This window comes from Callorhinus ursinus, unplaced genomic scaffold (assembly GCF_003265705.2).
Source record: "Callorhinus ursinus isolate GAN/ISIS: 27379988/994484 unplaced genomic scaffold, GSC_fseal_2.0 scaffold1, whole genome shotgun sequence".
NCBI classification, from domain to species: domain Eukaryota; kingdom Metazoa; phylum Chordata; class Mammalia; order Carnivora; family Otariidae; genus Callorhinus; species Callorhinus ursinus.
The window spans coordinates 60,454,327-60,481,260 of NW_027397063.1; the positions used below are offsets into that span (position 1 = coordinate 60,454,327).

At 47.9% G+C, this 26,934-nt stretch overlaps 1 protein-coding gene across 2 annotated transcripts in view; it reads right to left on the bottom strand.

Annotated features, from left to right (window-relative positions):
* The window catches only part of ITGB5 (integrin subunit beta 5), a 111,633-nt gene that overhangs the window by 58,299 nt on the left and 26,400 nt on the right, over positions 1-26,934 (bottom strand). For both annotated transcript variants that reach the window (XM_025875551.2, XM_073894721.1), the window contains exons 4-5: positions 23,849-24,098; positions 14,041-14,209 (exon numbers count right to left, since the gene is read on the bottom strand). In XM_025875551.2, coding sequence (XP_025731336.1) covers positions 14,041-14,209; positions 23,849-24,098 — 419 coding nt within the window. The remainder of the gene's footprint in view (positions 1-14,040; positions 14,210-23,848; positions 24,099-26,934) is intronic.

A 26,934-nucleotide genomic window follows, 5' to 3' on the forward strand; every position in this document is an offset into this window, starting at 1 on the left:
TGGTTTGCTCATAAAGTCTCTTAATTACAAGAAATGACACGAATAGACAAACATCAGTAATGTGCAGGGGAATACCGCTGGGACACATTTTCTTGTTCCATGACAGCGTCGCATAGCAGTAAGGGGCTCGTCTGGCCGGTCCCAGGTCAGCCCCACACCTGCCTCAACCTGTCTTTCTGACCTCGGGCAAGTTACTCAGTCCTTTCCCGCTGCTTCTCTTCTATAAAAAGGAGATAACAGAATACTGATAAAATGGGGCTGTTGAGAAAATGACACAGAGGAGGGACACCCAGCTCTGTACGTTTATGTAGTAAACAGTTAAAATCTGACAATGACTGTCATCGGTATTTCCACCGAGTTGCAAATCTGCGACCTAAGTATGTAATTCAGAAGCACACAATCTTATCTTCGCACTGTAGGGTCACGGGTGATGTTTATTCTCCTTCCTGCTTATCTGCATTTTCTATACTTTTAGATTGAATATATTCTCTTTTTAGAAAAAAAAAATTTAAGAGAAAAAAAACCTAGACCTATTTATTTAGCTACATTTTTCTCCACATCTCAGAGTAAAACCAAAATATTTAAAAGCCAGTTTCATTAAATGCCATAGAGGTCAGCCGCGAGATGAAAATGTCAGGGGCTAGGCAGGACGGAAATGTACCCGACTCAGAAGCAAGAAATCTGGCATCCGGCCAAGGTCACAATTCACTTAACTTCTCTTGGTTCACGGCTCAGATCTGCGTCAAGTTCACCACGAGGTCTGTTTTAGCCTTCAAACCCCCATTCCCGCACTTGCTCAGGAGAGGACCTCAGCTTTTTCATCACCAAAAGAGACAGATACCGGGACTGCCACCCCGTCGACTCCCGGCGGCTCACAGTGCCTTTCAGTCCCAGGGGCATCCTCCTGGCCTCTCTGATCTCTCTGTCCCCAAAGAAGGAGTATTCCTCCTGCCCCGAGGAAGCGCAGCCCCTGCATCCTGCCCTCTTTGGAGAGTTTATTCCATCGGTCATTCTCTTTTCTGGTTCCTTTCCATGTGCCTAAAAACATGCTCATGACCCACTTTGCATAACTCTTCTTGTGACCCAGCTATGCTGCCAATCTCACTTGTTTCTGCCTCTAAGACTGGCAGATTTATGGCCTCTATTTCCTCTCCTCAATTCCTTATCATCAGACGTCTCCACATGACCATGACCCCCAGACAGCAATTTTCACATCCTGTCTCCCTCCCTCATGCACACGTGGTTCTCTGCCCTGGCTGCACTTTAGGGTCCTCGAGGGAGCTTCACCAATACGAATGCCCAGGGCTCCTGATCTAACTGGGCTGATCTGCTGCCCAGCCATCAGGGTTTCTAAAGCTCCCAGGTGGAGCCTTATGTGCAGCCAAGGATAAGAACCAATCCCATGGCCACCACAGGCCTTGCTCTTGGGGCCTCTGTGCCAACCCGGAGCTCCTTTGAGCCCCCCTGCACGTCTGGCACACTGCACCGTCCCACCCCTGCCCCTCTTGCTGCTCTCCCAGCAGTTGGATGAGGTCAAAGACAACACTGTGGAGATTTACTTGGCTGACTGGCAATCACACCCTGCACTTGCCCTCCCTCCTGAGCTTTCCTCCCAGGTCTGAGCCAAAACCCAAAAGTGTCTGCCATCACCTGGAATTCAGCTCATCTGAAGATGCAGCACCATCTTTGGCCCAGATGAACCGCTCCTCCAGGCTTCCTCATTTCTGACAATGGGACTATCACATGCCCTCTCCCGAAACCTTGGAATTACCTTTTTCATCTTCTCTGTTCCCCCAACAGCACCGGCCAGTCCCAAACTCCCAATTCTCTCATTCCTGTGTGGAGCCAGAGCCCTTGGGCAATGCTAAACACGATTTCCCAAGTTTTCCCTTCACTTCCTAAACACTGCAGGCGAGCAGGCACAGCCCGAGGCTCACCTTCCTCCTGGCCACCTACCTGCACTCTGCCGGGGAGGTGTGACCATGACCCAGTGTATTCCAGCTCTTCCAGGTTGGCAACCCACACGGGCAGGCGGCCACACTATGTGGAAAGCAGCCCTCCATGGACTACGGATGTGAGCCAGGAGTAATGAATGGCTGGGGGGACCGTCACCAAGCCCGAATCTCAGATCCCATCCAGGTCCCTGGAGGCAAACCCTCTATCTATCTATCTAGTTCTGTGGGGGACCAACCCGCTGAACCAGGGCTGGGGCCAGAGAGGACTTTCCCAGGGTGGAAAACTCAGTAGGGAATTTGCCCTCAGCAGCGAGGATGGATCTGGAGCTGCGGAAAGAGAGAAAGGGGTGCAGGGCCCACACCCCAGAATAGCAAGAGCACTGGAGGCGGCATATGCTCAGCACTCAATGAAGGACAAGCAGGTGAACACACACACACACAATCAGAGCTGGGCACCAAAACCCGACCCAGCGGGGTTAGAAGTCTTCCATCACAACACTCGCAATTCCAACAGCTATCTAGTATGCTTTCCATCCTCACAAACATCTCAGTTGAAACACCTAAATACGGGAAGCACTAAGGGCTACGGACTGGCTTGCTGTCTGCATCAAGCTGTGGGAGCGGGAACGGGCAGAGGCCAGGCACGCAGCAGGGATGGTTACTGGGAGGACCCGCACAGCCAAGCCTGCGAGTCCGTCTGGGGGACCTGGGGCTCTGTGAGACGGTGAAGAGGAGGCAGTAGTCCACGAAATGGGGAAGCGGGAACAGAGATGATAGACCAGGCCTCCCTGACTTTGAGAAAATAAACAAAAACTGGCTCCTCTCAAGAGTGAAGACAAACTTGCTGCTTTGTTTACTTCTAACATCTGGCCCAGGACAGCATGGGGACCAGGCAGCAGAGGATGCGGTTTCTCTGTCACAATCAGGGACTGCAAAGTGTGACAAAGGAGGAACATCACTGAAGAGATCAAGAATAGGCTGCCAGGGGCACCTGGGTGGCACAGTCGGTTAGGCCTCTGACTCTGGTTTTGGCTCAGGTTGTGATCTCAGGGTTTTGAGATCAAGCCCTGTGTCGGGCTCTGAACTCTGCTCTCTCTCTCTCTCAAATAAGTAAATAACTCTTTAAAAAAAGAAAAAGAATAGGCTTCCATCTCTCCTGCCAACCTCCAGTTTGTCCCTGCCCCCCCCCCCCGGGAACAGCTCCCGCACTGTACCCAGACTTTTACCCCACGGTAAGGTGGCTCCATGGAAAAGCCACTGGGAGCAGGGAAAGCTTTTCTAGGCACCAGGTCAAAGGAAGCTGTGCTTGGCACACAAATGAGTATGCACAGTGGTGTTCATGGTCATCGTAGCCAGATACAAATGCAGCCTAGAGGGTGTTCTGCTGCGAACGAGAGAAGACAGGCTAGAACGGGCTACTCCAAGAACAAACGCACTAGTGCTTACTGGGCCCAGAAACTGACTCAGAGGAAAAATGTAGCACCTGAAATTTGGAAGGAATCCCAGAGGTGGTCTTGTCCTCGCTCCTGCCCAGCACAGGGAGCTTTCCTCTGGTGTCCACACCACATGTGCAGGGAGCCCCCACTCACATTCACTGTCCCATCTGGCAGCCTATTCCAGTGCTGAGCAGAGATCTTTGTTAGAAAATTCTTCCTTACCTTGAACTCAAACCTGCTTCCTAGCACACCCCCACCCCCCCCGGGACAGCCAGAGGAGTCTACTACCACCTCTGTGATGATGTCTGACCTCAGGTATGCTTTTTCCCTGGTGTCTCTCCTCCTGGTTGACCTTAACCTACTCCTCCTAAGATGTGGTTTCCAAGCCCAGCACCATCCACTTACTCACTGTCCTCTATTCTCTCACTGTGTGTCTTAAACACAGCCCCCCGGGCATATGCAATTCTGGGGATGTGGTCTGACCTCACAGAGGAAAGCAGGGCTGGGACTGGCCTCTTACATGCCTGCCAGTCCCCAGATCCATTCCATAGTGACTTGCTTTACACAGGGACCACGGCTAGGCATGACCAGTGAGAAGGGTAGCCTCAAGAATGCCCCAACAGGGGGTGCCTGGTGGCTCAGTCGGTTAAGTGTCTGCCTTTGGCTCAGGTCATGATCCTGGGGTCCTGGGATCGAGTCCTGCTTGGCAGAGAGCCTGCTTCTCCCTCCCCCACCCCCCCACACCCCTGCTCATGCTCTCTCTCTCGCTCGCTCTCTCTCTCAAGTAAATAAAATCTTAAAAAAAAAAAAAATGTCCCAATGGGACAGTGCTGTGAGGGCCTGAAATGCTGGTTTCTGGGAACCTGAGAAAAGCTGATGTCCCACTCGGCTGCCTAGGGAAACAGAGATGGAAGCCTGCCCGAATGTGGGCTGGCCTGCTTGTCGGAGACGACCCACAACACCCTCCAATACGCGATGTTCACACACAAGGGCAGGTTGGAATCAATATGCCATCCCAGGGGCATTTTCCGTGAGGATGGAAACACTAGCTTTAAATGACTGGGTTTTTGGACCTCAAGGTCAATCTAATCAAAGTGAATGCTCATGCAACACGAAGGTATTGATACAGCCCATGGGCCTCCATCTCCAGCCACCCACTCCCTTGTTGTTGGAAAAGACCCACCATCTGAAAATGTGTCTCACCACAGCACTGTCTGTGAGCAGAACCGCTGGATTATGAATGAGAAGGCAGATAGCAGAGTTCCCATTTTACAGATAGTGAAGCCAAGGACAAAGATTAGCATGCTCGCTCAAAGGGCTGGGCTCCATCGGCACTCTGACTGTGGGACGGCACTAGAGGTCTCCCTGGGAAGTCCTGAGGGCTGACAGAGCCATGTTATAACTGCTTCCTGATAAACAAGAAACTCTTAGTTCCAGAGAAACAGCAGACCGTTTCAGTCCTCCTCGTGTGGGAAATTGCAATCGTTCCTTAGATGAAGCCTTGCTGTCTTTGGAAGCACACGCCTCCCAACCCTGTGCTCTTGTGGGACACAACAGTCAGCAGGCACTCTAACGTCAAGATGAAGAACTCCAGCCTTGGAGCCAGGTGAGTGGGTACAGTCCCATCTCTGGCTCTGTCATCTCCAGCTGGCAGAACCCTGTGAAACTGCTCGACCTTTCTAGGCTTGTTTCTTCGTCAAAAGGGGACAGTAAAACCACATTCAAAGGATGAAGTAAAATAAGCCCTTTGAAGTACTTGGCATGAAGCCTGGCTCTCACAGAGCATGGAACCAATGGTAATCAATAACATCACCAGCAGGGGGACCAAGAGGCAGAGAGAACAAGGGGACACCCTGAAGGAGAAGAATGCTGTGACTCAGTCAGTAGGTCCTACGGGGCCAGCTCTGGGCACACTGCTGTGTGCTCTGCTGGTCCCACAGGATGTCAGACAAGCGCCTGTCTTCCAGTGCTGTGAGCGATGCTCATAGGGACAGGTGCTGTGGCTCATGCATCTGGGCATCCTTGTAGCACCTAACACGGTGTCCTGCAGTAAGTAAGTACGTACTTATTGTAAGTAAGTATGTAGTATGGAGTAAGTACTCCAGAAGTTTTCAGAAGCAATAATAAAACACTGTACACTACCCTTTCGGGTACCCTACCCTAGGAGAGAGAACAAGTTTGAGGAAGGAAATAAGGATGGAAAGGGGGCTGACCGGCCCAGCCAGCAGGCAGACCCCACAGCGGATCTGAGCTTGGAGATCACAGAGTCCGAATACAAACACAACACATCAGGAAAACGGAGGTTAGTTCTGTGATTGTCTTCCCTAACCACACTGACATTCAAGTCTATTTCTGTCACTTTATGACAATAATCATGTTCCCATTAGTTGTTTTTCCTGCTTCCATCCATACTTTGCAATGAACATTTTTTTTTTTTAATCTGTTCTATGGCTAAACCTAAGGAGGGCAAAAGTGTATTTCTTTCCTTGGGGAAAAGAAATCTTGGCCTGTGAGTCAGGATTCAGACATTCCCTTCGGGCCCAAGCCCAACAACATGCAACAGATCTTGTCTGATGTGGACTCTATGGGCGAGTCCAATCCAATGGAAGAAGAGAAACATTTGGAATGTATGAGGCTGAACCACATGAAGTTCCTATTTTTATTTATTTATTTATTTTTTAAGATTTTATTTATTTATTTGAGAGAGAGAGAATGAGAGATAGAGAACACGAGAGGGGGGAGGGTCAGAGGGAGAAGCAGACTCCCTGCTGAGCAGGGAGCCCGATGTGGGACTCGATCCCGGGACTCCAGGATCATGACCTGAGCCGAAGGCAGTCGCTTAGCCAACTGAGCCACCCAGGCGCCCCGAAGTTCCTATTTTTTTAGCAGAAACTATTAGTAGTCAAGTATTAGATATCACTGATCGTCAAACGTCAGTAACTTCATATGGCTCCTGCTAATGTTTACAAATAGGTTATTTTTTACCTTCTGGTGGATCTGCAAGTTCAGATCAAACCCCCGAGGACAGGGACTTTTTCCCCATCTTTCTTTAGTTTTTCCCACCACACCTGCCACTGAACTCACTTGCTGAGTTAGAAAGTACTGCCAGCTAACGATACTTCGGGTTCTCTTTAATGACGCATATGAAGCACTGTAAATGACACAGGCAGCCTGGTCCGACAGGAGGGCGGAGGGGCTTGGAGCCAGGTGGACCTGCAGGTTCCTGAACTTAGAAGCATAAAGGAATCTGTGAGAACAAAGCATCTGTTTGCTCACCAAATGTTTAAGGAGGGCCTGTTATGCGCCAGGCAATGCGCAGGGTGCTAGGGAAATGCGGTAGTGAGAAAAGAGATGGGGTCCCTGCCTTCAGGAGGCTTCCTGGCTCACAAGGGAGGCCGACATCATTCAGGGAGTGGCCCAAATACAAATAAAATGGTAACCAAAGTAGATGTGACCAAGGGCCTGGTGCTCTGACATCAGGACACTCCATCAGGCTTCCCGGATACACAGACAAGTGGAGGTCCGAAACATCAGTAGGCAGAGATTAGACATTCAAAGAAAAGCAGGTTTGGGGAGAAGAAGAGAGGGATGAAGAAGAGGTGAAGCAAAGACTTTTCAGGGCAGTGAAGTAGTTCTGTGTGATAAACAATGGTAGATACATGTCACTGTACGTTTGTCCAAACCCACAGAACGTACAATACCAACAATGAACCCAGAAGTCAACTATGGACTTCGGTTGATAACGACGTGTCAATGTTGGTTCATGGATTGTAACAAATATACCACTCTGGTGAGGGATGTTGATGGGGGGGGGGGAGTGGGGCTAGAACGGGGAGGGGGCAGGAGAAACAGGAAGTATATGGAAACTCTGCCTTTTCTGCTCTATTTTACTATGAACCTAAATCTGCTCTTAAAGAAAATAAAGTTCATTAATAAAAAAGTTAAAGAAAGAAAGAAAAGCAGGAATACAGGGGAGGAGTATTGCAAACAGAGGAAACAGCGTGTGCAAAGGGCCCTATGTAAGTCAGAGTAACAGAGTCCTGGTCACTGTCAAGGTCACTGTGGCTGGAAAGCAGAGGGCAGGGATGCAGGTTTAGGGAGACAGCGGGGCCAGAAGAGCCCAAGAATCAATCCTTGTCTCTTTTCCTCTTTGCCAATGGACATTTATAGCACAGAGGAGCCCATAACTTAAAAAGAAAGTGACATCCTAACCAGGTATGGAAATACAGGCTCAGTCGTGGAGTGGGCCTCCTACCCTCTCCCCAGGATGATTCTTCCCTGTCGTCATTAGCCGAGCGAGCTCAGGGGTGCAAACAAGCTCAAAACAGGCACTACAGGCTTCTGCTGGAGGACCGAAAGAGACAAAAGCTCTCATCCCCGCCCTGGTGACAGTTCTGAGTTCTAACTCAGTGCATTCCCACCCCCTGCGTCAACAAGTGGCTGTTGGCAGGGTAGCCGATACCCAAAGCACAGTTCACAGGCACCGGGCAGAACAAGGAAACATCACCTCAGGGACTAAAACAGTCCTATGATACAAAAATGCACACGAGACCACAAGGATCTGCAAAATAGAAAGCCAAGGAGAATCTTCACCACTTCAGGCAAAAAACCCGCACGGGCTCAGGCAGAGGGCCTACACACCTGTACATGTGGTCCCTAACACTTCCCTGGGCCATGGCGAGGTTCCAACTTTCGTGGCGTTTCACTGAGACACTGACCCAGAGAAAGAGCACGCACGCTGGGGTTGGAACAAGCCCCCCGGACAGTGGTACAACCTGCTAGCAGAAACAGCTTGCGTGGGCTGATGGATAACCCAGACTGTGAGAAAATGGAACAGGGCAGGGAGTTCCTTCAGGTGACAGTTAAGTGTCGGGGATGACTACCTTCAGTGTGTCCCTGGCCGGAGGCTCAAGACTGAACAGGGAGCAACACAAAAGCAAAACTGAAGGCTCTGAGCAAAGGGGGAGGGGCCACGACGAGTCCCTCCTGAAAAGTAGCACCAACCAGCACAACTGGAGGACATCCTAGAGATCCTCCCTCCAATCCCAACTCCCTGCATTTTCTAGAGATTCTCCCTCCAATCCCACCTCCCTGCATTTTCTGAAAAAAACGCTCTGAGGCCCAGAGAGGTCAGCTGGCCTCCAAGGAACCAGTTAGCAGCAGAAGAGGCTTAGCTTGAATAGGACAACAACTCAAAGTTGAGTCCTCCCTGCTCTGCACAGCACTGTCACTATTTCCCAAAGCACCAGGCACCAGCTAACAGTTAGGGCATGGGCTTTGGAATCAACCAAATCTGGTTCAAAGTCTGGCTCTACCCCTTACTAACAGTAAGTTTCACGAATCCTTGTGTTACTCAGTTTCCTCCTCCGTAAGCTGGGGACAGCCACCATCACAAATAACCTGCCAGACTGCTGTGAGCATCAGAGAGAACATATGCAAAACGCCTGGAGTATGGATGAGGGCCGAGCAAGGGCAGCAATGATTCTGTTTCTAGAGGTCCCCAGAATTTGCATTCCTGCAGAAAGTCTTGCCAGAGTGAAGCTGTCCCCCGCCCCCAGCAATCCTAGGGCTGTGGTCTCCATTTTAGATTAGAATGTTCTCACCAGCAAAGGCATAAAGGGACCCAACCCATGCCACAGACTTTTTACTCGGCGTGTAAACTTACTTTGTTTGCTTTGAGACTGACTCATCCACCTATTTCTGGGAGGACATACAATGCTTTAAAAATTTAACACACAGCGTGGAATTAGAGAACCAATATTCAAACAAAGTCTGCCTGAAGGTTGTGAATAAATGCTGAGGCGGGGGGTGGCCAGAAGCTGAAGACAAAAGGAGAATGTGCTGGGTCACACACATCTTACTTTCTGTCTGACTGGAGAAAGCAGCCCCTAGGAACCCGTGCGGCCAGGACGCACCTGGCCAAGCTGAAATTCTCAGGTCACTTCTTTAACCATGAACAACCACAAAGTGGTGCCTGGCAACTTGGAAGGCAGAGCCCCTGGGCCACCCCTCCCCTGTCTCCCCAGGCCAAGGGCGGGCCCAGCTCAGGGAGAACAGGAAAGCAGCCTTAGTTCCAGTATGAACCACTCCTCACACTTCCATCTACACAGTTTCAGAATAAACAACCTAGAGTCAACTTCTAGAAAATCCTGGGCGAGCAATAAAAGTGGTAATGGGGAAATTATTATTCTGATCAAGAAAGGTTCGAGCATAGATTTCTAGGTAAAGATAAGAAATCAAGGGCAGTAGCATTATTTCCTTATCCAACCTAGCCAGACAGAAGGCACTGGAAAAAATGCCTGCATTAATGACAGAGGCGTCCCTTGGCTGTGGACGCCTTCTAAAGGGCCTCTCACAGCAATGTGACCTGCTGGGGGAAAAGATTTGTAGAATCAGGGTCCTTATCCTAAATGGAATCCTAAACAGAAACAGTTTCCTTCTTTTTGCAAAGAACAGCTGTCCAAGAAATATAAAGTGGGCCACCGAGATGGGATTTAAGGTCAGGCATGTGAACATTCCATAGCCCTAAATCCCACAAGTTGATAACAGTCTATCTCAGGAAAACCAGAGCAAGAATGAAACCAGAACAAAGAGCCCCCTGTGAGCTGCTTAAGCCTGCTATCAGCTCATCTCCAAGGGCTCAGGGTCACTCTCTGCTGGGGGGTGGGGTGGGGGCATGGCCGGCTGCCCAGTCAGCTCCAGCCTCCATGACCCTGCTCTCCAGGCACAGCTCAAGGGCCTGCAGCTTCTCTCACGCTCAGTTTGCAGGATTAAGTGGAAGGGCCTTTAATCTGCGCCAATCAGGAGGCAGCAGAAAACTCTGCAAACAAAGTCAGAAATGCTGAGCTCTTAAAAAAAAAAAAAACTCTCAAGGGACACCTGGGGGGCTCAGTCGTTAAGTGTCTGCCTTCGGTTCAGGTCATGATCTCAGGGTCCTGGGATCGAGCCCTGTGTCGGGCTTCCTGATCGGTGGAGGGCTTGCTTCTCCCTCTCACGCTCCCCGCTTGTGTTCCTTCTCTAGCTTTGTTTCTCTCTGTCAAATAAATAAATAAAATCTTAAAAAAAAAAAAAAAACTCTCAAACTCTAATTATCTTTAAAAATCTAAATATCAATGAAACAAATGATATCTGGGATTCGCTTCAAATAATGGGAGAGAGAATGGTGAGGAACACAAATGAAACAAGATTGGCTAGCAGTTGGTCACTGTCAAAGATGGACAACAGGTACATGGGTTTCATTTCACTGTTCTCTCTACTTTTGTATGTTTGAGATGTTTCATTCTAAGTAAAAAAAAAAATCATACAAAAGCAATGTGAAAACGTAGGTAAATATAAAATTTAAAAAGAGCGAAGAAAACAAAACTACACATAGTCCTATAACCAGAGACAACTACTGTTAACTCTTCTTTCTATTTGCTTCCAATCTCTTTCATATTCTTCTTTCTTTTGTTTGCAAAATAACATCATACGTCTATACTGTTTTGTCACTTGCTCTCCATTCCTCTCTTACTTTATCTTCAGAATTATTCAAGTCTTTAAATGTCCTTTAAGGGTATGATTGTTACATAGTCTTTCATCAAAAGGTAAGTCAAAATCTATTTCCAATATTTGGCTTCTGTAAGTAAGGGTGTGGTGAACGAGGAAGGATGACATTTCTTATGTACATGATTCCAAGTAAGAAAGAAATTTCTGACTATGTCCCCAAACATAAACGAACAACACACACAAAAAAAGGAGGAATAGTAAGGGAGAAGCTGCTGGCTCCTGGACTAGATCATTCCAAGCACTTACTAACTTTCCAGGCACTTGCTATTGCAAAGGCCATGGTGGGAGGAAATGTCAACAGACATAAAACTGAAACATACTCAGAAAGTGCCTCTTAGGCAACAATAATCCACACACCAAATCCACGCAATGAGTTCAAGAAATCCGCTAGCAACTCTGAAATGCTCGAGTCCTGAAATACTAAGTTTCCAAAGGCAAGAAGAGTTGCATGGGCCTGGAGTGTTATAGGAAGGCTCTATAGGCACAAGAGTGGACCCAACGGCTTCTCAGAGACCCCTGTGCCTCCAGCATTCAGTCACGCCATGCCAATTACGTGCAGAATTAATAGAACTGGACATTGCTTGGGGCGCCTGGGTGGCTCAGATGGTTAAGCGTCTGCCTTCGGCTCAGGTCATGATCCCAGGGTCCTGGGATCGAGTCCCGCATCGGGCTCCCTGCTAGGCAGGGAGCCTGCTTCTCCCTCTGCCTCTACCTCTCTCTCTCTCTCTGACTCTCATGAATAAATAAATAAATAAAAACATTTAAAAAAAAAAAGAACTGGACATTGCTTATCTTATCACTGAGTTCTTCACCCAAGCCTTAAAGGTGATTTCCTCCCCCCAAAAAAGAAAATCCACAAAATTCTCAAGATAGGGAGATGAGAGGGATCTTGTCTTCCCTGCACTATTTAACCCTGTCAAGAAGTAGATTTGGCAGAATATCTGGAAGACAACGTCTCATACGATCAATGTCTGAATGCCAACCAACAATGTAATTTTTCTTTCCGAAGCAAATCCGTAAGTGGCCCACTTTGTGACACACTGTAATGACTGAGAACTGAACACATTCTAGCTATGTTCCATCTGGCCTTCCTGGACTCCTACAAAGCCCAGGGAACCTCTGAATCAGACTATGTGGCTCTGGCCAGCAGCTGGGAAGGGTCACGCTGCAGCCATCCTGGATAGGGAGCCACTGTGAGACCTTCCTTAGGGGTGGCCCCAAGGACAGAGCGAATGACAACAGAGCTGCAGTAGGACCAAGAAGAGGACCGCAGGAGACTGCGCTTTCTTCCCATGCTCCTTCCCTTTATCCCTCCCTGTCTACCATTTCAGTTTTTTATTTCAGAAAGAACAACTGTGGCTCTCTTATCACTCACTCAAGGATTGAGTAGAGAAAAAGTCAGTCTGTCACACACTGAACACATGCTCTCTGAGGTCAGAAACTATGTAAGTGGACAACTAAGTGCTTACCACTTAGTACATGAATAGCAGCCTCTCCAAACTGAGTTCCAGTCCCCTTTCCCAGGCCTCCCCCAAACATGGGAGTCCCAGCGATTGCCCTATTGCTGAGCCACCAAAATTCTCAAGAGAGCATTATCATTTACACATGCTCTATGATGACCACTATGGAAAAATTATAAAAGTATGTGTTGGGATAAGCAAATTCACGAGTGATTTTTTAAAAAATCTTTGGTTATTGTTATTGAGTTATTTTGACAGTAGAAAATTAGTTTAAGAATAAGTTACTACCTAACAAGCCTTGGGAAGGATATGGAGAAAAAGGAACTCTCACGCACTGTTGGTGGGAATAGAAATTGGTGAAGTCACTGGAAAATCATAGGGAGGTTCCTCAAAAAATTAAAAACATAAATACCATACGATCCAGTAATTCCACTACTGGGTACTTACCCAAAGAAAATGAAAACACTTGAAAATACCTATGTACCCCTATGTTTACTACAGCACTATTGACAACAGCCAAGAAAACACCAACTCAAGGGTCCATCCACAGATGAATGGGTATAGATACACACACACACAATGGAGTATTACTCAGCTATTAGAATGAGCTCTTGCCATCTGTGACATGGATGGACCTAGAGGGTATTATGCCAAGTGAAATATGTCAGAGAAAGACAGATACCATATGATTTCACTTACATAGAACCTAAAAAAGCAAAACAAATGAACACACAAACAAACAAAAAGCAGAAACAGACCCACAAATACAGAGAACAAACTGATGATTGCCAGGAGGGAGGGGGGGGAGGGAAGGTAGTTGGGGTGGGGGCAAAATGGGTGCAGGGGAGAGGGAGATACAGGCTTCCAGTTCTGGAAAGAATAACTTCTGGGGATAAAAGGTCTGGCATAGGGAATACAGTCAATGGTATTATAAAAGTGTCGTATGGTGGTGGAGGGTAGCTGCGTTTGTGATGGGCAAGCATAATACATACACTTAACGAATCACTATGTTATACACCTGAAACTAATGTAACATCATGTGTGAACTCTACTTCAATTAAAAAAAAAAAGAAGTCATTACCAACATTCCATTTACATATTTCACTGAGACTGGAACCTCTCAAAGCATGAGTTCATGTCTGACCTAAGTCTACGTCCTCCCTCTGGATTCATATATCACAGAAAAAGCTGGAGAAAAACAAACAAATAGAAATGCAACCTAAGATGACATGTAATTCTCTTCTTCAGCTGGATTCCCTGATACAGCAATCTTTAAGATTTACCAAAACTGGGCCAGAAACTCAACAAGTTTCTATGCACAGGGCTTGAACTTTACCTTTTTCCCCGAAAAGAAGCAAAACAGCCTAAAGTATAAACACAGAACAGCTGTCTTCTGGCAAAGACAGCGTCCCGTTGCACACAGCCGCGCCCTGACACAGAGACATGCAGACATGCACCAACCCCAACCCATCACTGAGCCCCAGCTGATTGGACTGCTGTAGGTCTCCCCACGCGTCCCTGAGCTCAGCCTCTGAGGTAAGAATGGACAGGAACCACAGGCTGGATGGCTCAAAATCTGCCATCTCCTACAGGCAGTGCCAACGCCCGCCCACATGCAGAGGTGAAAACAGAAAGAAAAGTTACCTTGCAGACGGCCGCCTGGAGAACTGCGTCAAAGCCCCCCTCAGGTGCATCACGGTTCCGGGACACCCTCTGTTTGCGGACCTCCTCATTGAAGCTGTCAACTCTGTCTGTAAGAGGCAGAAGATGGCGGAACCCAAAGGATGGAACGCAGTTTGGGAATAACTTGTAACTGGAAAGAAAGAAGAGAAGAGTCACTTTCCAGCACTGTACGTAAATCTTAAACAGCCAAGTACTCAGTGTGTTCACAGAGGGGGTTCACAGAGTGCCTCGAGCAGCACTAATCAACATTTACCCAGCGCCAACTGTGTGCCCTGGGGACAGGCAGAGTGGAGTGCACACAGAGAAACAACACGGTTCTTACTCTACAAACACCGAGGCCTGAGCTACAGGCAAGTCGGCATATCCAGGTTGTTCAGTGAACAGAATGGACAAATGGTTCGAAAAAGTAGAGATAAGAGTGGGCTACTGTGGTCAGAGGAAGACGTCACGGAGGAGTCCTGCCGTGGGCCTTGAGAGATGCGGGGGACCAGTGACACGGGCACCGTGGCCTAGGCAGCCCAGCAGGGAAGGCTCTTTTGGGCTGAGGAAGGTGGGCAATGTCGAGTGAGAGCAGCCCGAACAGAGGTGCTCATTGAAACCAGCTTCCCACATCACCTCTGCTGCCGCCATGTGCCAAAAGATCACATAACCCCTTTGTGCCAACCCCCTCGGAGACACCCGCGACATCCTGGCGCATGAGCAAATGTTAATGGAAAAGGAATGAAAACATTCTTTCTGCTACTTCGTTCACTTGTAAATACTGCACTGATAAACGATCAGCTCTCCTAAATGCAACAAAAATCATTCAGAAACTAACGATCTTCAAATGGAAAATTAGATCTGGCAATTTGGGAAGAGGCAAGAATGGCATCTCATTAGCAGGTGAATGCTGCATCTTTCTCCTACGATACTGGACCATCTCATCTGCAGTCTGTAGTAGAGATCCCAATGTTAGGAGTTGGATAGTTAGGTGGCCAGGGCCAGGGTCCCCAACAAGAAAATATGGAGTTAGGACAGCTACAGCACTGACATCCTGTTTTGCAGCTTAGACAGGACTGCACCGACATTCTGCTTTGCAGCCTTTGCAGAAATGACTTCTGCAAAACGTCCTAAAATAAGACAATTAACCACAAAAGCATCTGTCAGTATCACAGGCAAGGGGCAGTTAAGACATAAGCCCCCAGATGTCAGCAAAAAAAAGACCATCAGCACATGGACATTAACCTAATGGGTAGACAAAAACGTGACCAAAGCCCTGATTGGCATGACTCAGCACACTCTGATTGCTTAAGAAAGTTCCGCAAAAGACCTCATAAAAACCCTCAAACTTAGAAACTCCAAGGGCAACCCACTCGGGTCCCCCCTCCCTCTCTGGGAGCTTTGTACTTTTGCTCAATAAACTCTGCTTTGCTGCCCACCGTTCTTCATCCAGTCTACCTCGCCATTCTTCGAAGTGGCGTGACCAAGAACTGCGGGCACTAAGGGGACACAAAATCCTGTAACACCAAGTGGCTCCATACCCCAATTATGGATCTAGGAGTCTCAACTTGACATATAGCCACTGACACAGGAAGAGAGGCCTTATGCTGTTTCACAAGTGAATTCTCTAGGGGAGAGGGGAGCAGGTCCGGGCCACAGAGCAGCACCCATGCAAGAGCCCTGTGGCAGGAGAGAACACGGGGAGCCCGAGCACAGGAAGGCCAGTGAAGCTGCAGGGCGGGGAGTGAGGGTGAGGCTGGGCCAAGGGGAGGCTGGGAAGGCAGACAGAAAGAGACCACGCAGGTTTGTGGCCATGTTAAGGAAGCCTCTCTTTCAGAATAAAAGATGGAAAAAAAAAAACAAAACACCCCAGTCATGGAGAGGCATGGGGGGCAGGCTTTATAATCCAATATAAGCCATGTGCATGGGAAGGGAAACAGGAACTACTAGGGGATCCTGCCTAACTTGCCAAGCAGCAGCCAGGGCAAGTGTGGACAGGCTCCTTTCCTCCGCTACACGCTCCCCTCCATCTGCCTTCCCTTTGTTTCACTCCCTCCTTCTTCCCCAAATCTTCCCCTGCACCTTGCGCTTTCTAGAACCCAGGCCACTCAAACGTTTTATTCCCAACTCATTCTGCCATGAAGAAAAGGCCATGGAAACTGTTCCTGGCTGGAAGAAGGAGCTGAAGTCCCATCAGGAGTTATTATAACTGGACGAATGGACAGATGCAGGAGGGAGTTAATACACGCCAACTCCCTTCCTCCAAGCCGCTACCCCTTTCTGTGTGGCTCTGGTCCACAGTTTAGGACTTCAGGCATTGATCATGTGGGTCGAGGATAGGGAGGAGAGGAACAGAACAGTACTGTCGTTCAATGAGAAAGCCAGAGAAGCTGTGAAAAGCTCACCAACATGAGCGCAGCATTTTTTCCCCTTTTCCCTTTCATTCCTGCTAGCAACATTAAGTAGATGTTTTTACCTGGAGAATGACGATTAAATCATCGGGAACTAGATAATGTGTTTGCCAGACAGAAGTCTTCATGACAAGGAAATTACTATAATCAAACCAGTCACCTCTTAGAGGAGAACGGCTTTGTCACACAGAACCCGGTGACTGTCTCACAGTCACTAAAATACAATGCCCTCTGCAAATAGTTATTTAATTTAACCCCTGGAAGACCTGAGTGAACTTAAGGTCTGGGTGTTTGGGGGTCTAATGCCGGGAGACACTCCAACCCCCACCCTGCGTCTGCCCAGAGAGCCCTGTTTAGGGCCATGTATAGGGAGTTACTAAGTTATGAATTATGAACTAAGAAGTATATAGGCTTACGTTGCCTGGGGGGAGCATGTACATATGAAAAGTGATTGCAATTTGAAGACACTAGAGCCAGGCAAATCCAGGAACAATCCAAGGCTTCAGGACAATATTATGGGATGAGCTGACACGGAAAGAGCTCCCCTCTAAGTATTTAGAACTGCTGGATAACATAAAATGTTTCAAAATGTTAATATGGAAGTTTAGCAGGGAAATCTCAGGTGCCAGAAATGAAGGACAAAAATCGTTCAGCAAATGAGTCTTAGGAGTCTTAGGAGACAAGGTAGGCCTGGAGCGAGAGTTCAGGCCGAAGAGCCCCCGGATGTGCCACAACCGGGCGGACGTCCTAAAGGCTGGGAGCGGGAGCCGAACAGGGACGGATGAAGCCCTGGAACGGGGCTTTCTGCAAAAAGCTGAACGCTACAAAGAGCTGCCCTGTCACCAAAATCAAAGATAAAAACTCCAACCAATAGCCTGGGAAAGAAGCAAGGAAGATCCACTCCGGGCCAAGGGCAAGATGAATCACCCATAAAAATTGTTAACTCCAGGCCCGAGCAAGTCAGAATTCACTATATTTTTTATGCTGAAGGAAGCCCCAACTGAGAGATGAACAAGAAAACTAGTCCCATCGAGACCCAGAGGATCCTGGCGGCAGCAAGCATACACCCGCCCTGCAAGGATGCAGACACACCAGCACACCTGGGGCCGAGATGCTCGCACAGAAAACCACTGTGGGAGAAGAGCTAATGACAAAGTTCTGGACCCTACAAGAAACGAGCCACCGTGAAGGAATGTCCACAAATGCAACAAACAGGATGATCTGCAGTTCAAGAAATAGAGGTAACAAAATGATCCGAAGTACTATAAGACCAGGATATTTAAAACATTAAAGAAGAGGAAAGAATAGATACCAAAAGCCAGAACAGGATATTATTAGAAGGAAAAGGAAAAAAAGTCAGAAGGCTCTGGGGGAAAAAAAAAAAAAAACAGTATCGAAAACAGAAGTTTGGAAAAGAACCAAATAAAAAATATAGTCAGCGAAATTCAAAATGAAACATCAGTGTATGGATGAAGCAACTGAAGAACAAAATGGTAAACTAGAAGAAATTTCCTATTATGGAAATTAGCGTTAGAAAAGAAAGAGGAGAGGGATCAAAGAGAAAATGTCTGAGAACATTCAAGAATAAAAAGATGTATTCTCAGGCTAAACAAGCAGACCAGATTCTAAGCAATGTAAATAAAAGTAAATTCAATCTAGACACATTGAAATGCCTATCATTAGAGAATATGGAAAGCACAGGAAAGTATTAAAGGCCACCAGAGAGAGGGCAAACCATTAGACGGACAGCAGACTTCTCGTCCGCCGCAAGATATGCCAGAAGACAACGAAATCATACCATCAAGGTGGAGAAGAAATACTATGACCCCTTGGAAGAAATACAGGAAAGGTAAGAAAAAACACAAATGATGAAGGATATGTGTTATCTCACTTGTGCAGATTTTTGCATGTATATTTCCATTTGTGGGGGCGTGGCAAGAACACTCAAGATCTACGCTCTCAACCACTTCCAAGTATACAAGTGTATGCTCCAAGTAGTAACGATCATCACCGTGCTGCACATTACACCCCCAGAACATCTTCCTCTTGTAGCTGGAAGTCTGCACCTTTTGACCAATGTCTCCCTGTTTCCCCCCATCTCCCAGCCCCCAGCAGCCACCAGTCTACTCTGTTTCTATGAATTTGACTTTTCTAGATCCCACATATAAATGTGACATGACGTGTATTTCTTTTCTTTTTTTTTTAGATTTATTTTTAGAGAAAGAGAGAGAGAGAGAGAGCATGCAAACAAGTGCAGGGTGGCGGGGAGAGGGAAGGAGGGAGAGAGTCTTAAGCAGACTATGCACTGAGCCCGACGCAGGACTCGATCCCACAACCCCAAAATCACTACCTGAGCCAAAAGCAAGAACCAGACGCTCAACGCACTGCACCACCCAGGTGCCCCAAGACATGATATGTATTTCAGTAACAGCCTGATACCTCTAGCAAAAGAAAATGCGTTCAAGGCCAGAGATGACACGCTGCATTAGCCCTTCAAATCCTGTATGTGAGCACCACATGACTTTTCCCAGTGACACTCTTCCTGTTAATGAGAATAGCAATTCAACAGTTCTTCAATGTGATGATTAAATTATACTATGTCTTTTTTCTTATTACGGCAGACCCGGGACTACTTACTTCAGTTCTGGCATTTCTAGCACATTCTAAGATAGGAAGGGATGAGTCTAGGACTTTGATCCTTCGGCAGGAATGTCTGGAGCAAGAGGAGGGACAAACCTCAGGGAAGCCCCAGGAAAAACTGGCTCTCTTTTCTCTGAGGTGTCCTGCATAGGTGGTTAAGTCCCTCCCTCCTGACTCTACCTTCCCTGAACTTCCTGGGGGCTTCTGCTGTTTCCACTCCCACAGGGGAGAAAAACCCAACTGAAGATGCCACTGGAGCTCGAGAAGAACCCTGTGACCTTCCCCTGCACACCAGCTGAAGGAAAAGAATAGGCAAGGATCACAGACAACGTGCACCGCACCAGGGGTGAAAGACAAACATGTGAGGCAGATCAGCTGTGACACGAGAGAGCGGTAGGGACAGCAGCGGCCAAGCATGTGGTTCAAGCCCAGTGCTCCCAGACCATGAAAACTTAGAAAGGCAAACAAAGCACACACAGGCTGGACCAGACACAAGAACAGCCACCTCGCGCTTCTCCCCACGAACAGTGATCTCTGGGACACCGCACACGTTCCAGTGCCTGACCGTGGGGAGCTCAATCTCTGCCTCACCGACCCACAGAGCGACTCCCTGACGTGGTGCCCAGCTTGGAGAAGAGAGATTGGCCTAACTTATCCCTGATATTTCCTTCAGAACTCCCATTCTTCACTAGATTTCCTATCTTGTGAGTCTTCCGGTGTGCCTGTGCTCACTGTGAAGACTTTCACTGTCTACAGTTGGTTCTGCCTTCTAGGGCATAGAGAAGGACTCTGGAAAAGCAGTGTGTAATAACCTTGACTACTCGAATGCTGAGTTCCCAGAGCAGGTCCTTCATCCTCTCTGGGCTTCCAATCCAGCCTATCTCACAGTGAATGGAGGGTCCTTGGAAAATGACTGTGGAGACACACCCTGTCCATCAGCAGACAGGGCCCAATCAGAGGGCAGAAGTGAAAAAGCAGCAGACACAATCACTACTCTTGATGAACTGAAAAAAGATTTTGTTTTTCTTTTGTTTGTTTTTTAAAGATTTTATTTATTTATTTGTCAGAGAGAGAGCACAAGCAGGGGGAGTGGCAGGCAGAGAGAGAAGGAGAAACAGGCTCCCCCCTGAGCAAAAGGCCCCATGCGGGGCTCGATCCCAGGACTCTGGGATCATGACCTGAGCCGAAGGCAGATGCCTAAGCAACTCAGCCATCCAGGCGCCCCCAGAAAAGTTTTGGTTAAGATGCTGCTGCACCTGCTCAGAAGTAAAACTCCAGCAAGAGGACATCTGGTGCTGAGCCTCGGCTGAAGGTGCCTTGGAGACGGGACCAGACTGATAAAGCCAGCAGCCGCCTGTGACCAGGAGGAAGCTAAATCCAGCCAATGATGACACCTAGGCCTCTTCGGAGTTAAGAAACCTAGACTTGGGTGCCTGGGTGGCTCAGATGGTTAAGCGTCTGCCTTCGGCTCAGGTCATGATCCCGGGGTCCTGGGATCGAGTCCCGCATCAGGCTCCCTGCTCCTTGGGAGCCTGCTTCTCCCTCTGCCTCTCTCTCTCTCTGTCTCTGTCTCTCATGAATAAATAAAAAGTAAAAAAAAAAAAAAAAAGAAAAGAAACTTAGACTTGCTTTTGTATTTAAACCTTTTTCTTATTTATTGATTTTTCCCACCACTGTGTCAGTTCCTAAGCCCTAAGGGAAGATCTAAGGGAGCTTCAAGGAAAGTGCACAGAGGGTCCAGAAAGATTAAAGAGAACATGTATTATCAGCATAAACACAACCGCATCCCGACCACTGAGCCCCATGCAGGGCTGGGAGCTGCTGAAGCTGCTGAAGATGAGCTGGGGAGTTGGGCAGGGTCGGGGCTTAGGAACAGCTCTCCTCCTCCGTACGGCAGCCAAGTAACCCAAGGATCGAAAATGCCAGCATAAGGTAGAAGAGCCTGGATCCGAGTCACCACTTGAAGGAGAGCTGCCATGGAAAACAGCTCAACCCTCATCAGATTTTATACGAGCAAGAAATAAACTGGATGGTGCTGAGCCACTGAGATTTGGGGACTGTTACAGTAGCCTCACCTAACACTGCCCTCAGGCAAGCACCTTGAGGGTCGGGTATTAATTAGCCTTCTGACTGGACTCAGGTAAAGCATCTGTGTTGTGTGACTTGGATGGGGAAAAGCAAGCACTGTTATTACTGGGAATGCAGACTCTGAAAGCAGTTTGTCTTCACTTTTGCCCCGAGTTCATCCCTTACTAGTTGTGTAATCTCGGCTTAGCTGTTGATTCCAAGTGTCAGTCTCCACATCTGCGGAGTATGGCTCACATCTATTGCAGAGACCTCAAAACACTGTCATGAGATTTAAATAAGATAATCCATATGGTACAAGGCATTTTGTGCGGTGCCTGACACTTGGTAAGAAGCTAAGTCTTGGCTGTTTCTTGTCTAGTAACTACTCTGGGGCCTTACATCCCAAAGCCTGACTAAAGTTGGATGTGGGGATGAGAAAAAAAGAGTTGGAAGTTACCACTCACTGTCAGACCACATCATCCTGACATTTATGGGAACATTTGCAAGATGAGAAACAAACCAACCTTACAAAGGTTGCCTTAGGGAGTTGGCAGCCGTGACCCTCCACCCCCCCCGCCACAAGTACACGATGGCAGAGTCCTGTTCACCAACCCTGCTTCCTCTTCTTCCTGGGCACAGCTAACCTAGTTTCCAGCCTCCTTGTTAGAACTCCGTTCTATCTGATAAAATACAGGAGCAGAAGTGGCAAAAGCCACTCAGCCCTAGCCCATAAGCTCCACCTAGGAGCAATCGTCCAGACACAATGACTAAAAATCACGTGGGGAAGATCAAGAAGTACAGGTGGACAGAGCCTGGGTCCCTGAGTCCCTGCTTGGAAGAGAGGTGTCCACTGATCAGGAGACCCATCCGGATTTAGGTGAGCAGGAAATAAAAAAATTTTTTTAAGATTTTATTTATTTGACAGAGAGAGAGAGAGAGAGAGAGCACACGTGCACACAAGCAGGAGGAGCTACAGAGGGAGAAGGAGAAGCAGACTCCCCACTGAGCAGGGAGCCCGATGTGGGGCTCAACCTGAGATCTTGACCTGAGCTAAAGGCAAGACACTTAACCGACTGAGCCACCCAGGTGCCCCAGAATATAAACTTCTATCATGACATACTTTTGGATTTGTTTGTTGTGGCAGTTAGAAATTCCTGCTGATAATCTGTCAAATATTTTCTAGTTCAAGTACTTGACTTACGATGGGAAAAAAGTCATACCTTTAAAACACAGAATTTCCATTTCATTTTGTCAAGGTTAAGTTATATTTACATAAACAACAAATAATTCCCTTATCCTCAAGCACCTCAGTCACCCCAAGCAAGAGGAAAGTCTCCATTGTTCTGCCCACTCCTTCCCTGAATGCCTTGGGTATTCACTTCCTGAGAGCATTGTCTTAATCTAGAAAACAGTGCTATGCTACTGGGTGTTTACCCCAAAGATACAAATGTGGGGATCCGAAGGGGTATGTGCACCCCGATGTTTATAGCAGCAATGTCCACAATAGCCAAACTACAGAAAGAGCCAAGTTGTCCATCGACAGATGAATGGATAAAGAAGATGTGGTATGTATATACAATGGAATATTATGCAGCCATCAAAAGTAAAGAAATCTTGGGTGCCTGGGTGGCTCAGTTGGTTAAGCGACTGCCTTCGGCTCAGGTCATGATCCCGGAGTCCTGGGATCGAGTCCCACATCGGGCTCCTGGCTCAGCGGGGAGCTTGCTTCTCCCTCTGACCTTCTCCCCTCTCATACTGTTTCTCTCTCTCTCTCTCTCAAATAAACAAATAAAATCTTTAAAAAAAAAAAAAAGTAAAGAAATCTTGCCATTTGCAACAAGGTGGATGGAACTGGAGGGTATCATGCTGAGCGAAATAAGTCAATCAGAGAAAGACATGTATCATATGATCTCACTGATATGAGGAATTCTTAATCTCAGGAAACAAACTGAGGGTTGCTGGAGTGGTGGGGGTTGGGAGGGATGGGGTGGCTGGGGGATAGACATTGGGGAGGGTATGTGCTAGGATGAGCGCTGTGAATTGTGTAAGACGGATGAATCACAGACCTGTACCTCTGAAACAAATAATACATTATATGTTAAAAAAGAAGAAAAAGAAGAAGAAGAAGAAGATAGCAGGAAGGAAAAAATGAAGCGGGGGGAATTGGAGGGAGAGAGGAACCACGAGAGACTATGGACTCTGAGAAACAAACTGAGGGTTCTAGAGGGGAGGGGGTGGGGGGATGGGTTAGCCTGGTGATGGATATTAAACAGGGCACGTACTGCATGGAGCACTGGGTGTTTATATGCAAACAATGAATCATGGAACACTACATCAAAAACTAACAATGTAATGTATGGTGATTAACACAACATAATAATAAAAAAAAAAGAATGGGTTAAGATAAAGAAAAAAAAACAGTGCTATGTCAGACAGGCAGGAAAACAAATGAGCTATGATCATTACACCTTCCTACAGCCTTGCAACAGTTCATGTCTCCACACATAGTGGGAGGGACAGTACTGGGTCATCGTTGATCAGTTTAAACACTTAAGTCTGCTCTCCCACCGCCTCCAAATAGGCCTTCCCTAGTCCTTTCTTTGGGCTAAGTGTTCCTGCTACTCCCTTCTCCCACCCTTAAATACCCAACAGAAGGATGACCGGTCACTCACCCAATGCATGGATTGGTCTGGTACCTCGGCGCTGTGTAGGAGAAAGGGGAGATGTTCTTGTCTACGAAAGACCCGAACCCCAACCGGAAGTTGCTGGTGAGCTTCCTCATCTCCTCGGCGAGCTTGGTGCCCAGGTTCCGGATGTTGTCCAAGTCATCCTTCATGGACAGGGAGAGGTCCATCAGGTAGTACAGGTCCACAGGATAATCCTCCACCTGTCGAACCTGCAGCTGGAAAGTAGTCTTGTCACCTGTGCCAACAGAGAGGCCGTGCACAATAGAGGTCATCCAACTTGCTGGGGGCTGAAGGGATGGATTTCGTTTTCAGAGCTGGTCCCAGCAGCAAGCAGAAGCCTTCTAGAACTTGCAGGATAAGGACCCCAATCCCATGTGCCCCCTCTCCTCCTCCCACCCCAGACAAGGCCATGTTGCATTAACTAGACCATGGAGATTCAAATGACCAAAAGATTTCAGTCCGAGTTCCAGCTCTGTCCCTTGGCCAGGGGTGCAACCTGAGCGGCAGTGCCCTTGGCAATACAATGGAAAAACTGATTAAGGCTATGAAGCACTCCTGTGGAGAGCCGTGTTTTGCCAGCAGCAAAGGCCTACATAAATGAAGTATAATTATTATAATTACTATTTGTTGCCTGAGTGACAGCACCGAGCCTGCTTCCCTGGACTTGTCTTTGCGTGTACTGCTCTAGCTTCCTCAAGACTGACGTAGTTTGGGTTGCCTGTTGATAGGAGCCTATTTTTAAAAACCATCAGACTTGACTCAAGCAGAGGAATGCTGGAGATTTCTTCCAGAATGAATTCTGGACGGCTGCAAAGTCGGCCTCTGGTTCCCATCAGGCAGACAGAGCAGGTCCCAGCACTGAGCCCCTCCCAGCCCTGGATGACACATCACGGTGGGGAAGGGGCAGGAGGAAGGAGAACGTGGGGTAGGGGAGTGCCTCCTTGGTCTTTGTGTGGACAGACCACAGACCCCCAATAGGCAGAGCCTGCGATCACGTCTGCTCTGTCCGACCCCCATCACCTCTTCAAAGAGGCTTCTGCATTTTCTCTCGCCTGTGCCCTTCCCCCAAAGTTCCCAACTACATCTTCTTTTATCCAGAATCCACTTTTGTGGACTATGAGTAATGCACTAATGAGCACTTTAGGACCAGGAAGTCGGGAACGCCTTGGACTTGGCGAGGCACCTGTGGGAGGGAAGAGGGTACTGGGCTTGGAGAACAAGAGCTGGGTTGGAATTCAGACCTTGTCAACAAGAACTGGGGAGACTTCAGGCTCCTCTAAATTTGCTGCTCAATTTCTAGATCCCTAAAATGGGAGGATGTTAATTACTGTGGGGATCAAAGGAAACAACGTATCCTAACATCACACAAATGCCTCTATAGTAGGAAAACTTCCACCTGGGGTGCCCCCAGAAGTCAGTTATTAAAGCAATTTCCTGTAGGGATCAAAAGGGAGACAGAAAATTCTGCCAGAAACTTGTGCCTATAGCCTTGGGCATTAAGTTTAACTCCACATTTTCCAGAAAGGGAAACAAGGTGTGACACACAAGTCTGTCTGTGCTAAGCAGGTATCTACTCTGAAGTGAGAATGCTCTTAGCATCAAATTCTAAGAGAAATTGATTACTGAGTAAGTACCCATACCCCTCCCCATTTGGGGGTTGCAAATGTTAAGCAGAAGTATTTCTCCCAGTTTTCCAAAAAGGGAAGGGTGTAAGAAAGAGGGTAATATCATCAGCGTTCAGAATGAGGGTTTACTGCTGCCTCAGCTATACCTGAATTTAAATGCTACAAACTCCTCAGGGGGCCCTGGCAATAACGGGATGTTGTGTCAGCAGATTTTGGAAGGACCAACATTCCTGGACCAATTCTCAGTGTGAGTGCTAAGTGTGGGAGTTAAGCACCAGTGCACCAGCCCCTCTATGAGCAAGGTCAGCAGACTGAAGAAGAGGCCATCGCTGCGTGCAGGGACAAAGTCTGGGGCCCACTTTCCAGCTTTGGACACACTGCCAGAACCACGCACACTTAGACACACTCCGGCAGTACGTCCAGCTATGCAGTTCTGTGCCCGCCACTTGAGACATGTTACGTCCATGTGTCCGGCAAAGAACAGAGCCCTTCTCACCTTCACCGTCAGGGCTCGGTCAGCACCTGCTTCCGGTGATGCCATCCCAGCTCACAGTCCTCCCTCCTCCCTCTCCATCTCAGACCACGATGGGCTCGTCCTCCCCTGCAGCTGTGCCCTCTTCTCTGGGGCCATTCCACATATCCCCCCCCCCGCCACTTGGGGCCAATGGCAGGATCAAACACAGGAGACGAAGCACACACCCCAAAAAAGCTGACCACCTCGCAGCTGTGAGGATGCGGCAAGCAGTCCCTCCTGTGTCCTGGTTTTTCCCACTTCCAAAGCCCCCAGCTCCAACAGTGCTTTGTGCAGAATTCCTACCGCTTGCTCAGTTTATAAGTGTAGGTTCTCCTACTGTAATCAAGTATCAACCAACCACTTGAAATGTACTTTCAAAGTTTGTTTTCTCTCTGCCCTCCCTTCAATCAAAAGTGGAGAGAGAGAGAGTCAGGGTGCCTGGACAGCTCAGTGGGTTGGGTGGCCAACTCTTGATTTCGGCTAGGGTCGTGATCTCAGGGTCATGATATCAAGCCCTACGTGGAGCTCCGCACTCAGTGGAAGAGTCTGCTTGAGGATTCTCTCCTTCTCCCTCTGCCCCTCCCCCCTCAAATAAACAAATAAATACATCTTTAAAAAAAAAAAAGTGAAGAGGGAGTGAAGGAGCGAATTCCACCATGAACTTCTGGTATTTTTAAGACTGAATTTTTGTTCAAATGTTCAGACAAAGTAGTATTCCAACCAATAAAGACTCTTGCCATCCCCAAATAAATGTAAGTAGTTTTTGATTCCTCAGAATTACCCTTCTGTGCCAAAAACTGAAAGAAAGAAGGGACACATTAAAATCAGCTATATTACAAACAGGACCTCAGCTGAACACGGAATTAGGGCCCAGGTGCACACCTTAGGACAATCGTCTAGCTCTTCTGTTTATTGGAGCAGAAGGTAATTAG